Genomic DNA, 13413 nt, shown 5'->3' on the forward strand with positions numbered 1-13413 from the left:
TTTCTCTGACAAGGTAATTATAAACATGTTCTTTTTCATTTCTTTAGAGTAGCTGTTATTCAATCTGTATTGATGTAATAAATAATTAAACCATTAAACTTTCTGAAATATAAACAGAAACAGAAAGTTAGTAACATCAGTTAACGAAATAAATTCTAAAAAAGAGTATAGGAATAAATTGAGCCCACTGAATGCACAATATATCCTTAAGGAGCCTAGGGGTTTACATGAATCGGATTGGTTCGATTTTTATCAAAATCAAACCAAACCAACTATATCGATTTGGATTGGTTCGATTTTGTTGGATTTTTCGGGTTTTGGGGGTTTTTTTTATTAATGAATATTATTCCAATCTTACTTTGTTAAAGATATAGATATAGTTTTGATAAGCGAATATATGTTTAGTAAATATTGAAAAAATTGACCAACATATGATCTATTAAAATATTCTAATGGGAGAATTCATGATAGTTATCTTCTTAGTCGTCTAACAATAATTTTTCGTTAATGTACGCTTTCAAGGTTAACACATGATAGGATCCCAATATTTCTACATTTTCTAAAGAAAATTCAATATAAAGTCTTAAAAATATATATATAAATTAAATATTTATATGTCAGTTTTGTTCGAATCAATAGCAAACCAAGTCAAACCAAACCTAGTCGGGTTTTTAATCGGTTTGGTTTATTTTTTGAATTGGTGCGATTTTCCGGTTTGGTTTGAACACCCCTTTTGAGCCACACACATCGACAGCATATCTACACAGGGTAAATTTCACAAATGGTCATATAACTATGATATTTTTTTACTAAAGTGATATAACTTTGTTTTCTCACATAAATGTCGTAAAACTTTCACTACTTCACTCAAAAATGTAATAGTTACCGGCAACGACAATTCTCCGGTAATTTTTTTCGTATTCTACCATCTTTTTATTTTATTTTTTAAATTCAGGGTAATAAATTATGACTCAACTAAAATATGCATGACCCAATCGTACCCGACCCGATCCGATATTCACAAATTAAAACATCTTTCTCAAGCAAGGATCAGCAAAATACACTCTTAGAGCATAAGGATGCCAGAAGTTGATGGAACACTAGTTGATCCTTTCTTAGGTCTTCCTATCCCTTTATTTCTTAATTGCTCAGCTGTTACTTGCTTAATCATTACATCCTCAAAGTCATCATCACCATCTTCCAAATTTTAGTCGGGGTCACTAAAGTCGTCATTATCACTACCATCCCCAACACTCTTACCATCTTTAATTCTACTCAAAAAGTTTTCAAAATTCAACACACCAGCTTCAGAGCTTTCATTAAACAGGAGACTCAAATCGATACTTGAACCCTACACATAAATGCAATTTAAAAGCACAAAAATAAAAATCGATAATATCAAAAAATCTTAACCCATAATTAGTATCCAAATATACAAAATAACACTAAAATAAAGATAAACCCTAGCCCACACTCATTGTCACAATATACAAAAATTCTAAAATAAAGCGAAAACTCTACCCCATAATCAGGGTCGCCAACCAAAATTCAAACTAACAAAGGCAACACAAACCAAAAATAATAATTTTTACCTCTTTTGGAGTCATACCTAGTGCAGCAAAAGCATTTGTGTGGTCATTAAGTGCAGCAAAAATATTGTGGTTGTCCCTTAAAGTACTCCTCTGAGATGGAGAGGAAGCCATCTTTTTGGCTTGAGAGCCCTGAAAGACCGCTGCTTGAGAGCCTCGAAACACTGTTGCTTGAGAAGAGAACTGAGATAGTAGTATGTATTTTGCTGATCCTTGCTTAAGAGCCCTAAAAGACACTTGAGAAAGAACTAAGTACCAAATTTGGGGGATGTTTATTTTGTGGATGTGGATATCGGGTCGGGTCATATTTTAATTGAGTCATAATTTATTAGACTGAATTTAAAATAAAAAATTGGTAGAATACGAAAAAAATTACTGGAGAATTGTCTTTGCCGGTAACTATGACTTTGTGAGTAAAGTAGTGAAAATTTTACGACTTTTGTGTGAGAAAATAAAGTTATATGACTTTAGTAAAAAAAAATATTATAGTTATATGATCATTTGTGAAATTTACCCTATTTACACAAGGTATGAAGATCTCCCTAGACAGGTCAGGGGAATGATGCAACTAGACAAGTAGGAAGTAGCATCTTTTCGGATCAGACAATTGAAGGCAGCTGAAATTTGCTATGATCCACCATGAGCAGATAGAGATGCAGTTGAACTGCTTTTTTCCTTTAGTCTCACAATTATGAACGATAATTAGACACAATAGATTGAGGACTAGAGTACTAACCTCACAAATTCAAATGGAGGGTAAGGTTTTAACTTTTAACACCAAAACCAGTTAAGGAAGAACCTCACATAACAACAGATTTATCAACTTAAAGCATACCAATGAGGAAGGATCTGAGAAGGAGAGTAGAGATATTTATTCTATACCCATGCAAAACTAGATAATTATATCTCCTTGCACTTTGTCATTTAAGACCCCAAGGCCCAAACACCTACCAAAACTGACCCCGAGATTCCCTTGTAAAAGCACCTGCCCCGTCCACGAAACAACATCACTTACCAAAACTGCAAAAAGTCCTAGTCATCTCCGTCACTGCTTGTTTGAGATTCTTCATCTATGCCATACATAACTTCATCTACCTCATCATCCTCACTTTCATCCATCCGCCCCTCGAGTGTTAGTGTGAGGCTTTTCCTATTATCAGCCTTCTCGATCTGAAAAGTAAGAACAGACAAGGGTTCGTGTGAGAACATGTACTGGACTGCCAAATTTCTTTTACTATTGAAGTAACCAACCTGTGCCATTACGAGCTGCAAACGACCAGATAACTGCAATAAAGAGCTCCGGGCTGCCACCTTTGACCTGGTAAGCTGAAGAAACACAAACGATCAACTACTTAATACCTTTCAAAGTTTTTCACAGTCTAACAATAGTGAGTTTTTGTCATCATGAACAATCTTCAACTACCGAGAGACGACTAATTATGGTGACAAATTCTTCAAAATAGTTGGAAAACAGGGGTTGATCTGGCCCATTGTTCCAGAAGTCAGAGCTCAGTTGGAGATCCAATTCTTGGGATAGTGACCAAAAAAATGTGACATTTATAAAGCATAATATCATGTTGGTGGGAGTTAGCACTCTATTTATTGTGGCGATGTGGCTCCATAGAAATGAACATGCCTACTCACAGACATTAGTGCCAGTACTTCATCAGAGGAATTTAAAAAAGTCAACGCCAAATAGGAAATTGAATAAACCTCAAGATATGTTATCAGATATTGACTTCAGTTACCAAACAAATGAGAACCCAAACTAATGAATATTGGAATGGAACAGGTCCAATGAAGCGGAATGGATTATTTATGTAGTCAACACTAATTTCTGATTAAGCTATTCACCAAAAGATGTATATTGTAAACTGACTTCCATTTCCCTTTGATTTTTCATTTTCAAACTTGTTCGGTGATCAAACTTCAATAAGCGTTCATGACTACTAGTCTTCTTGTAGTCTTGTACAAAGCGAATTCTGTTGCAAACTTGACAAGTTTGGAAGGACAAATGTCCCTGCCCACCCACTGAGTTCCCAGCTTAGCTACTCAAGGGCCACTACATTACACTTCAGATGTCCCCACTAACCACTCCTGTGGAGGAAGGAGGGAGCTTTATAAGATGCTTGCAAGATTTTTGAAGACAAAGAGGAGGAACATAGTTAGCCTTAAGCAAATCTCTTTGCTCCTTTTTTGGTGTAACATGGCTAGAATCAATGTTAATGACGTAGACGCTATGATATATTATATTAGTAATCTGCACAGCTTGTAATTGGGTTGTACATGCCAACCAGCACTTTCTCCATGCTGGTTTTTCTGATATGATACTACTCTCCAATTACTTATCGCAAAAAAAAAAAAAAGGACTGCAAGAATGAGTCTTCCAACTTAGGTTACAAAATATAAGTAAAATAATCAACTTACAAAAGGCAGTTTCTCCGTTAATCAATGGAGGGAATATGGTTCCTTGCACAAATATGCAGGTTTTGCCGTACTAAAATAAACTGCAGTATCGAGAAAAAATGGCACTCCATAAGGCAGTGTATTACATGGACTCTTTGTTTACCTAGATTATATGGACGGGTAGCATGGGTGTGAGCATTTCCTTTTTTCTTAAAATAATAGTGATATCTAGGCCAGCTTGTGGACTCACTATACCACAAGTTAGCTGCAACCTCCCACCACAGGTATCCGCGAGTAACTTTACCTACCCAGTCTTCCGCAAATCGAAAGAAATCACCTAAGTAGGTGTTTGGACATGAATTGGTTGATATTTGAAATTAAGTTGAAAAGGGTATTTGGGAATTGAAGTTGTGTTTGGACATGAACGTACAAATTGAAGTTATGTGGGTGAAAACTTGAAAAAAATCCTAAAGCCTGTTTTTCAAACTTCAAGTTCCATATTTCAAGTTTGAAGTTGAAATAATGAGCCAGTTTAATGAACAAATCGTTATTTGAGATAATCACCAAATATCATTTCAAATTCTTGAAACCAGAGCTATCGACAAATATTATTTCGAGTCGTTATCTCTACTGGAATTTGAACCTGGTCACCAGGGTTTGCACCCATTTCATTGATCAATATGCCACACCCTAGTAAAACCCTGGTGACCAGGATTATGTTGTTCCTCATCTGTACCTCAATCCAACACTCATCCCAATTCATGTAATATATATGAGGAACACCATGATCCTGCCATCATCACAATTTTTACTACAGCCATGATCATAGGCAACCTCCTCTACACACACAATAACCAATATTCTTCGTATGTGTGTGATACTATAATTTTTGGCATGGAACAGTCATCAGCATCCCGATGAAAGATTAGTTATTAGCTTTTTCCTTGACAGACTTTTTCCATAACTTAGCATAGCTGTGAAACCTTCCTCCTTCATAACATACCATCTGGAAAACTGTGTCCCTTTGATATGGAACAGAATAACACTCATCACATTAAGTTGAGAAAACAAAAGGAAGTAATTTATCAAAAAGATCAATCAGAAACAAGATTATAGAAAACATGAAACCATCAATAACTTGGCACCCCCAAAGTAATCACATAATTGCCAAGCAACAGTAGCATAGTGGCAGCATATCCTACCTTGTTCAAGGAATCCAGAAGAGGAGTCAGTGGTTCCTGCGATGTAACAAATTCATTGTGGTTTACCAATATACAGTATATCCATGGAAGAACATGTCTTCCCATGCTTGATCTACAAAAAAGAAAATACATGCAAAACGAAAAAAAGAATTATGATATGCATAAAGATTTAGCTATCAATAACTAAAAGGTTTCCAACTGGTGCAATCATTCGTTCTGCCAAATAAAGCAATAACTAGCCTTTTTGCAGAGTTAAAGGAGGGCAAATTCTGCTATGAATTTCCAAATGTATCTCGAATTGGGGCAATGATTAGTACTGCGACATTATGTTTAATGATGTTGATACAGAAAATATTAGCTATTTTAGAGAGTTTCAGGAGGATGAAATTTTTCCAATAAGAATTCCCAAATCCTAACCTAATCGAGAAACCCCCGAAGGGCAGGTGCTGTCAAAAGTCGGTGAATAATGGGCCCGCCCTTACCCTTCTTCACTTTACCAAGCTCCCTCTGCCCTTTTTCACTAAAACACCAGGCTTTTGTCATCGCCGGGTTCGAACACGGGAGGTGCGCCTAACCTACACATCACGCACTGCCACTTACCACTAGATCAAAGCCCTGGGGCTACTTGTTGGCAGTATTTTCAAATTTCAAGTAGTTTCAAGATCTTTCAATTTTATCTCAAAAATTCTAATGACTAATGTCCAAGAACAGTCTGTGGAATTAGTTTTCACATTCAAGAACTGAACCAGGCCATTATTTTAGGGATTTAACTCAAAATAGAGTAACAATTTTTGTAGTGCATTTCTTTTTTCCCCTTAAGTGGGAGGATGCAGTGCTTCTGCCCTCTTGAGGTACAATATGGAGTTGATACGTGCAATCTCCTTCGAGGATTTGAAGAACCCACCTGGACTGCCATGCAGCCACCAAGGCACTCAATAAGTTGTAAGCATCAGGTGATTCCAGAGATAAAACAGCTGATTTCATCTGTGTTCAATGAATACAGTTAAAACAAATTATTGAAGATATGGTAACATAAAAAGTGAGCAAATCAGACCCAAAAGTATCCTGAGTATTCCAAGAGATACAGACCTTCTTCGGTGGCATACTAGCATCAACACTTATTCCTTTCAAAATCTTAGGATCAAGAATTGAGTTAGGCGAGAGATCATAGTCACTGTTAATTATACCTATGGATCTTAACTGGTCCTCCATGCAAATTGTGACCTCATCTTCACCTTGTTTTCCAATGACATCTGCAAATAGCAAAACAAAAGCTTCCACGTTAAGTAGTAAACATTTAGGTAACATATCTAATTTATTCTCGAGACAAAAGGATAAAGACAAAAAAGTTAATTGACACAATATTCTAACAGTCCATAAAACTCGGGATGAGAACTATTGTTAGCAACGAAAACTTCCGAGTTCTACTAACAAAATCTCATCTAAGGTCACATAACTTATTCTTCACTAGTACTCCCTCTGTTTCAAAAAGATTGGCACATTCCTATATTTCCTTAATGGGAAGCTTTTATAGCCACACAAATGTTATGGCTGGTTTAAGACCACAAGTGTCAAAAGTTTTATAGCCAAAATGTTATGGCATATTTAAGACCACAAGTTTCAAAAGTTTTCCTCTCTTTATTAAACTTTGTGCCAAGTCAAACTAAGACAAACAAATTGAAACGGAAGTAGTAGTAAAGTACTGATGAAAAGTGAAGAAAGTTCCTCTCGCACATTTGAGTTGACAAATTAAATATTCAGTGCAAAAGCACTAGCCAGATCATGGATCACAGGTCTCAATATGACGATTAACCCGAATAAAGCAGGGATCTGAGAGCAGCAGAGAATCTCAAATGAGTGCTGTTTACAAACCTAGGAACAATTCTGGCATGGTGTAACCAGTTTTATCAGCAGTTCTAATCTATAAGATTCTTCCTCTTAGGGAATGGCAATGTGCCTTGAATTCAAGATACGCAACAACAACAAGTTCGAAATACACACACACAAAAACCAAAAAATAGTGCCAAAAAAACCAAGATATCATGGATCACAAACAAATTAAATATTCAGTGCAAAAGCACTAGTCAGATCATGGATCACAAGTCTCAATATGACGATTAACCCGAATAAAGCAGGGATCTGATCATCTGAGAGCAGCAGAGAATCTCAAATGAGTGCTGTTTACAAACCTAGGAACAATTCTGGCATGGAGTAACCAGTTTTATCGGCAGTTCTAATCTATAAGATTCTTCCTCTTAGGGAATGGCAATGTGTCTTGAATTCAAGATACGCAACCACAACAAGTTCGAAATACACACACACAAAAACCAAAAAATAGTGCCAAAAAAACCAAGATATCACAAAAATTGGTGCAATGTTAGGTGATACCTTTGCTCACTGTGGGCTTAATTCCATGCACGACACCAACCTGATCAAGAATCTTAGGCAAAGGAAGTAAGGCACCCTCTGCATTTGAACAATCGAGAGCAGTAACTGTTCAATGAAAAAAAAAAAAAAAAAAAAAAAAAGATGTTAGGACAGACGTGTATCAAACATGCAAATTGATCATCGCATTCAATGATGGTACAGACCATGAAACAGGAAAAAGGGTTGTCTCAAATCATTGTGATTCTTAACCTTTAAAAGTGAAAACAAATAGCACTTTTTCCTTCCATCCTGAAGAAATAGATGGTCGAAAAGGCAAACGTGTTGCAATTACCATTTATCAGTGTAACTCCATAACTCTGTCTCAGGAAAATTATGCTGAAACATCTCAAACATCACCTCATACTTATGCATATTAAACGAACGCCCTCTGTCTCAGGAAAATTATGCTGAAACATCTCAAGCATCACCTCATACTTATGCATATTAAATGAACGCCAAAATCATACACAACTTGCAGCATAATGATTACAGAAAGGAGGAAAGATATTAAAAGTACATAATGGCACAGGACGACTGTCATCTCAAGCCTTTGGACAATTTTTCTTTTGTGATTAATATGGCATAAGATTGTATTAGATGGGCGCTGAGAATACAAAAAGGGGCTAGAAACAAGAACGTGGTGCTGGATAGGACCTACTTTCATCCTAGACATTTTCAAATAATAAAATTTAAACAGAGGATTCACAAGGATACATTGGGCTCTTCCACCTACTGGGCCACATATTAGGAGGTCGAAATTCTCTAACACTCTGGAGAATAAGTTAAGGGAGGGAGGAAGATGTAGAAATTAGCCACGTGGAAAGAAATGAAAATGCATTAAAATTTGGGAGGGAATAGCAAATTTGCTGATATAAAGGAAGATTCAAGAAACATTTACATCGCCATGCCAAATCTGTCAATAGCAATCCATACCTATTTAACCCGGCAATTTGATTATCAAATTCGGGGTTCAATAATTTTATGTTTTGACAAGGACATTAGAGAAGACAGGGGAGGCAAGTGCAAAGGAAGGAGGAGAGAGTGTACCCTGACTCTGAGTTTTAGATGCTTGTTTAGATTTGCGAGATTGACTGAAGGGTAGAAGGATCCCGTCAAGTGAACTTTTTAATCTGATATCCGCCCCAGGCTGCACCATAACTTTTTCAAATGATGGTTTTATTAACAAGCCATATGCAACAAACATATGACCGGAACCAGATGTGCCAATAGATTGCAATTTTGCTGAAAAAATACTATGCACGGCTTCTTTATGTTTCTTCAGAATTTTCTCATCTAAAGATGCGCATATTTTTGTGGGCTTCAAATTGTGCAATTCCTCAAAACTCTTTCCATGCCAAAAGTAGCAAACACCGATTTCTGAAATGGCCAAAACACCTAAACTTGCATCATTTTCAACTCCAGGTTTAATGCAGTAACTATCCAAAAAGACAGCAGGGTGATCCATTGGAAGTAAGCAGCACGCTGATTTCTTTTTGCTGCCATCTAACTTCCAAACTGCTATGTGTCGGTCACCAACAGCAGAAGAAAGAACATGTCTCCCATCTTCAGAGAAAACCATACATCGAACAGCCCCCTAATATAAAAAGGAGAAAAGAAATAAGGTGACTCACAAGGATGGTAACAGAAGTATTCTGCAGTCTGTATTGACTTCACTTAATCACAATGCAAATGCATCAAAAGGGAAGCATATAAAATAAAATGAAATATGCATAACACTCACAGGGTGGCCTGAAAACTTCTGGAGCTTTTTGTCATCCAAGCAATTGAAAATTTTCAACTGAGAAGTTGCTGTTGCTAATATTTTCCCATCTGGCTAGACAGAAAGCCAAAAGAGGAACCAGTATCAGCATAACCAAATTAAGCATAGAATGTTGGCTGATACAAGAAAACGACTACAGGAATGCTAACACGGGATAGAGGGGGGAGGAGGATACAAATGGAGCAATGGCATGTATCCAAAACATATAGTGATCTAAAGTCTAAATATGACACGAGAAGAATCTTGATAACTCTTAGCTCGGGGAATCTCGTATCATCATTGCGAGTACTCCATTTTGCATTTAAAAAACGACAAGGGGTAAAGGATGCCACTCATTCAGTAACTCATCCAGATTGACTAAAATCGAGATAATTAAAATATAGCCATCATCAAACCTGAGGAAACGGATAAAGATGATATTGCTTTAGTGGAAGCTTTAAACTTATGCAGTAAGTTCCCTGACATAGAGTCAATTTTGCAAACCAGTCCATCAGCACCAGCCGTGTAAATGAATGAACCATGTGAAGGGAATGAGATGGCATTGACACCGCTGCTCATTGACATACGAATTTCAACAAAAGCAGGGGAGATATGTCATATCATAATCTTACTATATTATAAAGATCTCATACGTAAATATAAAGCAATGCACCTTTGAACTGTGAGAATGATAAATGTAAGAAAAGCAGAGACAAGCTTCAAGATAGAGATAGTACAAGTGGCCAGTGGCAGAGCCAGGAGTGATTTCACTAAGAGGTGTAAAAATATAAAAAGGTAAATACACAAAGAAGCTAAGGGGATGCAATATATAATACATATACATAGAAATAATGTTTTGACCTAGCTACATAGTGTAATTTTCCGGTGAAGGGGTGTCAGCTCCTTAACCTAAGGTGGCTCCGCCACTGCAAGTGGCATGATCTACAGGTCATTACTACTTCTGAGAGTAACTTTTATCGAAAAGAGTTCCACTTTACTTTTACAAATTTAGGATACAAAAGCACGGAGCAACTAGTGACAACCGGATAAAAACAAGAGTAAAACATGGTGAAAAAAATATTTTCATCACGCAATAGCAGGAACAAACAAAAATTCATCCGAAATCTCCCTTCTTCAAAGTTGGACATATGTGCTAGACATCAAATTCTGAGCCTCTGTATTTATACTTTCCAAATTGCTATCTAAAAGCTAGTCTACCTTTTCTTCATAATGTGTCCTACACCTCAAATTGAAGCGATCTTATGTCCAACATATAGTACGCAGAAGAACACATAAAAGAAAGCTATTTACCATTCTTTCTGTAAGTCAAGATAATATTAGTTATGAGTTACGCAAAGAACTCACCCAGGATGGCAATCAGTAAATCTCCATTTGAGATGACCTGCAGATACATCTAGAGCCAAAACATCACCACTGCCTGTACCTAAAACCAATAGTGAAGTTCCAAGCTTCCTTTTTTTCTGAGCAACAAGTAAAATAGCCCTCATTAAAGGAGTTGAAGTTAGAGTAGAACTAAATACTCCCTCCGTTTCAATTTATGTGACACGCTTTCTTCATTAGCCAGTGACATATTTTTATATTTGTAAACAATTTAACTTTGAACTTTTCATTTTATCCTAAATGAGAAGCTATTAACATAAATTGGAATGGAGGGAGTAATACATTTTGTTTTCTCAGACAGGGAATTCCACCTTTCTGTCACATGATAACCACTTCATGCAAGTATAATCCATAGAAAGATGACCTCCTGGTTTAGTAAACAAGCTTGCTGTTGTCTCAGTTGACACAATATCTGCAAACTCCGTCTGTACTTGACCCTTAACTGTATCCCATATCTGAAAGTAAATAGTATACAGTGGAATAAAATTCCAATAAAATGTTAAAATTGCTTTAACATGATTAGAGGAGTATACCTTGATACGGCCATCACCAGAACTGACAGCAAACAAGTCCAAAGAGGGACTCAAACAAGTCAAAATGTCCCTTATATTTGTTGTGCCCATTGCTGAAAGGGATTTTAAGAGGATCTGAAACAAGGGCGGCTCTAGGGTTCTTGGCTTTAGCCCCCAAATATTTAAGGCGCCAAAATTATAAAGTACCACTATATTATTTTTATATTTATACAATTATTATTGATAAAATATTTTAAATTCTAATATTTATTTAAATTTAGTAGACGTAGGATTGAATGACTCCTTCCAAAGAACAAGGTGGAAAGTCTGGGAGGAAGGATACGAAGGTCTATTTGGAAACAGGCTCTCAGGATAGGGTAAGGTTTGCGTACAGGCTACCTGCCAGACCTTGAATGAGTTAAATAGCATAAAACTTTTCTCTCACTAAATTAAATAATATATTTATCTTCTCCATCAATTCTTTTTTTCTTTTTTCCTTTTTTCATATTTTTTCCTATTTTACTTTCTAATTTAAAATCAAATTATCTAAATTAGCTATTCCTTTTTGTCACATTTGACAAATCCTCATATTCACTTTTTTTTCAACTAAGAAATCCCAGAGATAATTATCGTAAGGTTTACAATACGATCGATAATAGGCTCAATCTTTTACCATTTTTATTTAATGTTATATCTTTTTATAGGGAGTTCAATACCATATGACTTACGCCTAACCCACATATTATTTCTCTCACCACTTTTTTTGTCTCAATATTATATGGATATTATGAAAGAAATTTTAGGGTCTTTTAATATATTTTAGTTTTAAGCTACCAGTTCCGTTGAGCCGCCCTCATTAATGATCAACAATTATTTATAGACCACTGCCCATGAACTAGTTATTCAACAGCTTCATTCATATTTGGTAACTAAATAACACATTCACTTATTGTTATCTTATCTTAATTGAGACTCTATAAAATTTGATTGAGAATAACAGGAGGATGGACATGTGACTTGATTAGGAGACTAGTAAAACTGTAATTTAGATTCCCAAAATTTTGTTAATAATTGATTTTATGATTTTATTTCAAGTTAGACAATATTAAAATTTGCAAAAAAAAAGATACAATAAACCTTGGACAAAAGAAAGAAAGAAAGACTATCTACTTTTTAACACTAAAAATATTTTAGAACTTTGAATTAAATTACTTAGATCTTCATATTAGTAAATATATTTTTTACAACAAAATCAAAGGTAACATATTGAAAATACACGTTTGCCACGACCCAAAACTACTCTGTCATGATGGCGCCTATCGTGGAATTAGGCAAGACGACTCTTTACCAAAAACAACGCGATATTTCATTTTCAAAAATAAATTCATACTATTTAATAATAAATCTTCACAAAGAACATCTAAATAATAAAAGCGCGGAAAGAAAAGTCCGACATCGGAGTGTCACCAGTCATGAGTATCTACTAAAAACTATCCGACAATACCGAGACTAACACAGTCTAGAAATGTAACTGCAAAATATCTATAGGAAGATAGGAAGGAGAAGAGCAGGGTTGCGATCGCCAGCAGCTACCTTGCTAACTTCGAGAAAATCTACAGCTGGAACAATCAACAGCCGCTACCGGGTCCTGATACGCCTGGATCTGCACACAAGGTGTAGGGAGAAACATGAGTAATAAAGATTGAGTTATGAAATCAATAAGTATAACATGACTAGGTATAGATTTTCAACCAAAAACAGGGAGAGGATAATAAGAAAAAGGCCCCTAAGGGTCCAAACAGCTCTGGCACAAGGCCCAAATGTGGCATTCAGCCCAATTTATAGAAATTCTTTCTAAAACACATAAGTATCATATAGTTTCAACCAAATACGCAGCTTATAGTTACTACGGGACGGACCAAGTTACAACCCCCAACGGTGCATGCCCACACGCCTGTCACCTAGCATGCGCGTCACCTCAAAATAGTAAAACGATACGAAATACGAAAATCATACCGTCGGGAATGGATTTACAATCGATACTTATCTCAAACCGGTCAAATCTCTACTTCGCGATGCTCTTGCCCCTCGACTCGGCCTCCAAATGCTCTGAATCT

At 36.1% G+C, this 13413-nt stretch overlaps 1 protein-coding gene across 2 annotated transcripts; it reads right to left on the reverse strand.

The window, feature by feature from the left end:
* Positions 1372-11479, reverse strand: LOC109229416 (WD repeat-containing protein 43-like). Of its 2 annotated transcripts, XM_019394846.1 has the most exons (12): positions 11318-11479; positions 11096-11239; positions 10749-10864; positions 9800-9954; positions 9366-9454; positions 8672-9218; positions 7586-7690; positions 6287-6450; positions 6102-6181; positions 5198-5309; positions 2841-2915; positions 1372-2759 (listed from the first exon to the last, which is right to left on the reverse strand). In XM_019394846.1, exons 1-12 carry the CDS (start codon positions 11405-11407, stop codon positions 2622-2624), a joined length of 1815 nt encoding a protein of 604 aa, XP_019250391.1. In that variant the 5' UTR covers positions 11408-11479; the 3' UTR covers positions 1372-2621. The 2 variants fall into 2 exon arrangements, with proteins under 2 accessions (XP_019250391.1, XP_019250392.1); XM_019394847.1 differs by lacking the exon at positions 11318-11479 and having other exon boundaries at positions 9366-9458; positions 11096-11183.

This window comes from Nicotiana attenuata, chromosome 7, assembly GCF_001879085.1.
Source record: "Nicotiana attenuata strain UT chromosome 7, NIATTr2, whole genome shotgun sequence".
Taxonomy (NCBI): domain Eukaryota; kingdom Viridiplantae; phylum Streptophyta; class Magnoliopsida; order Solanales; family Solanaceae; genus Nicotiana; species Nicotiana attenuata.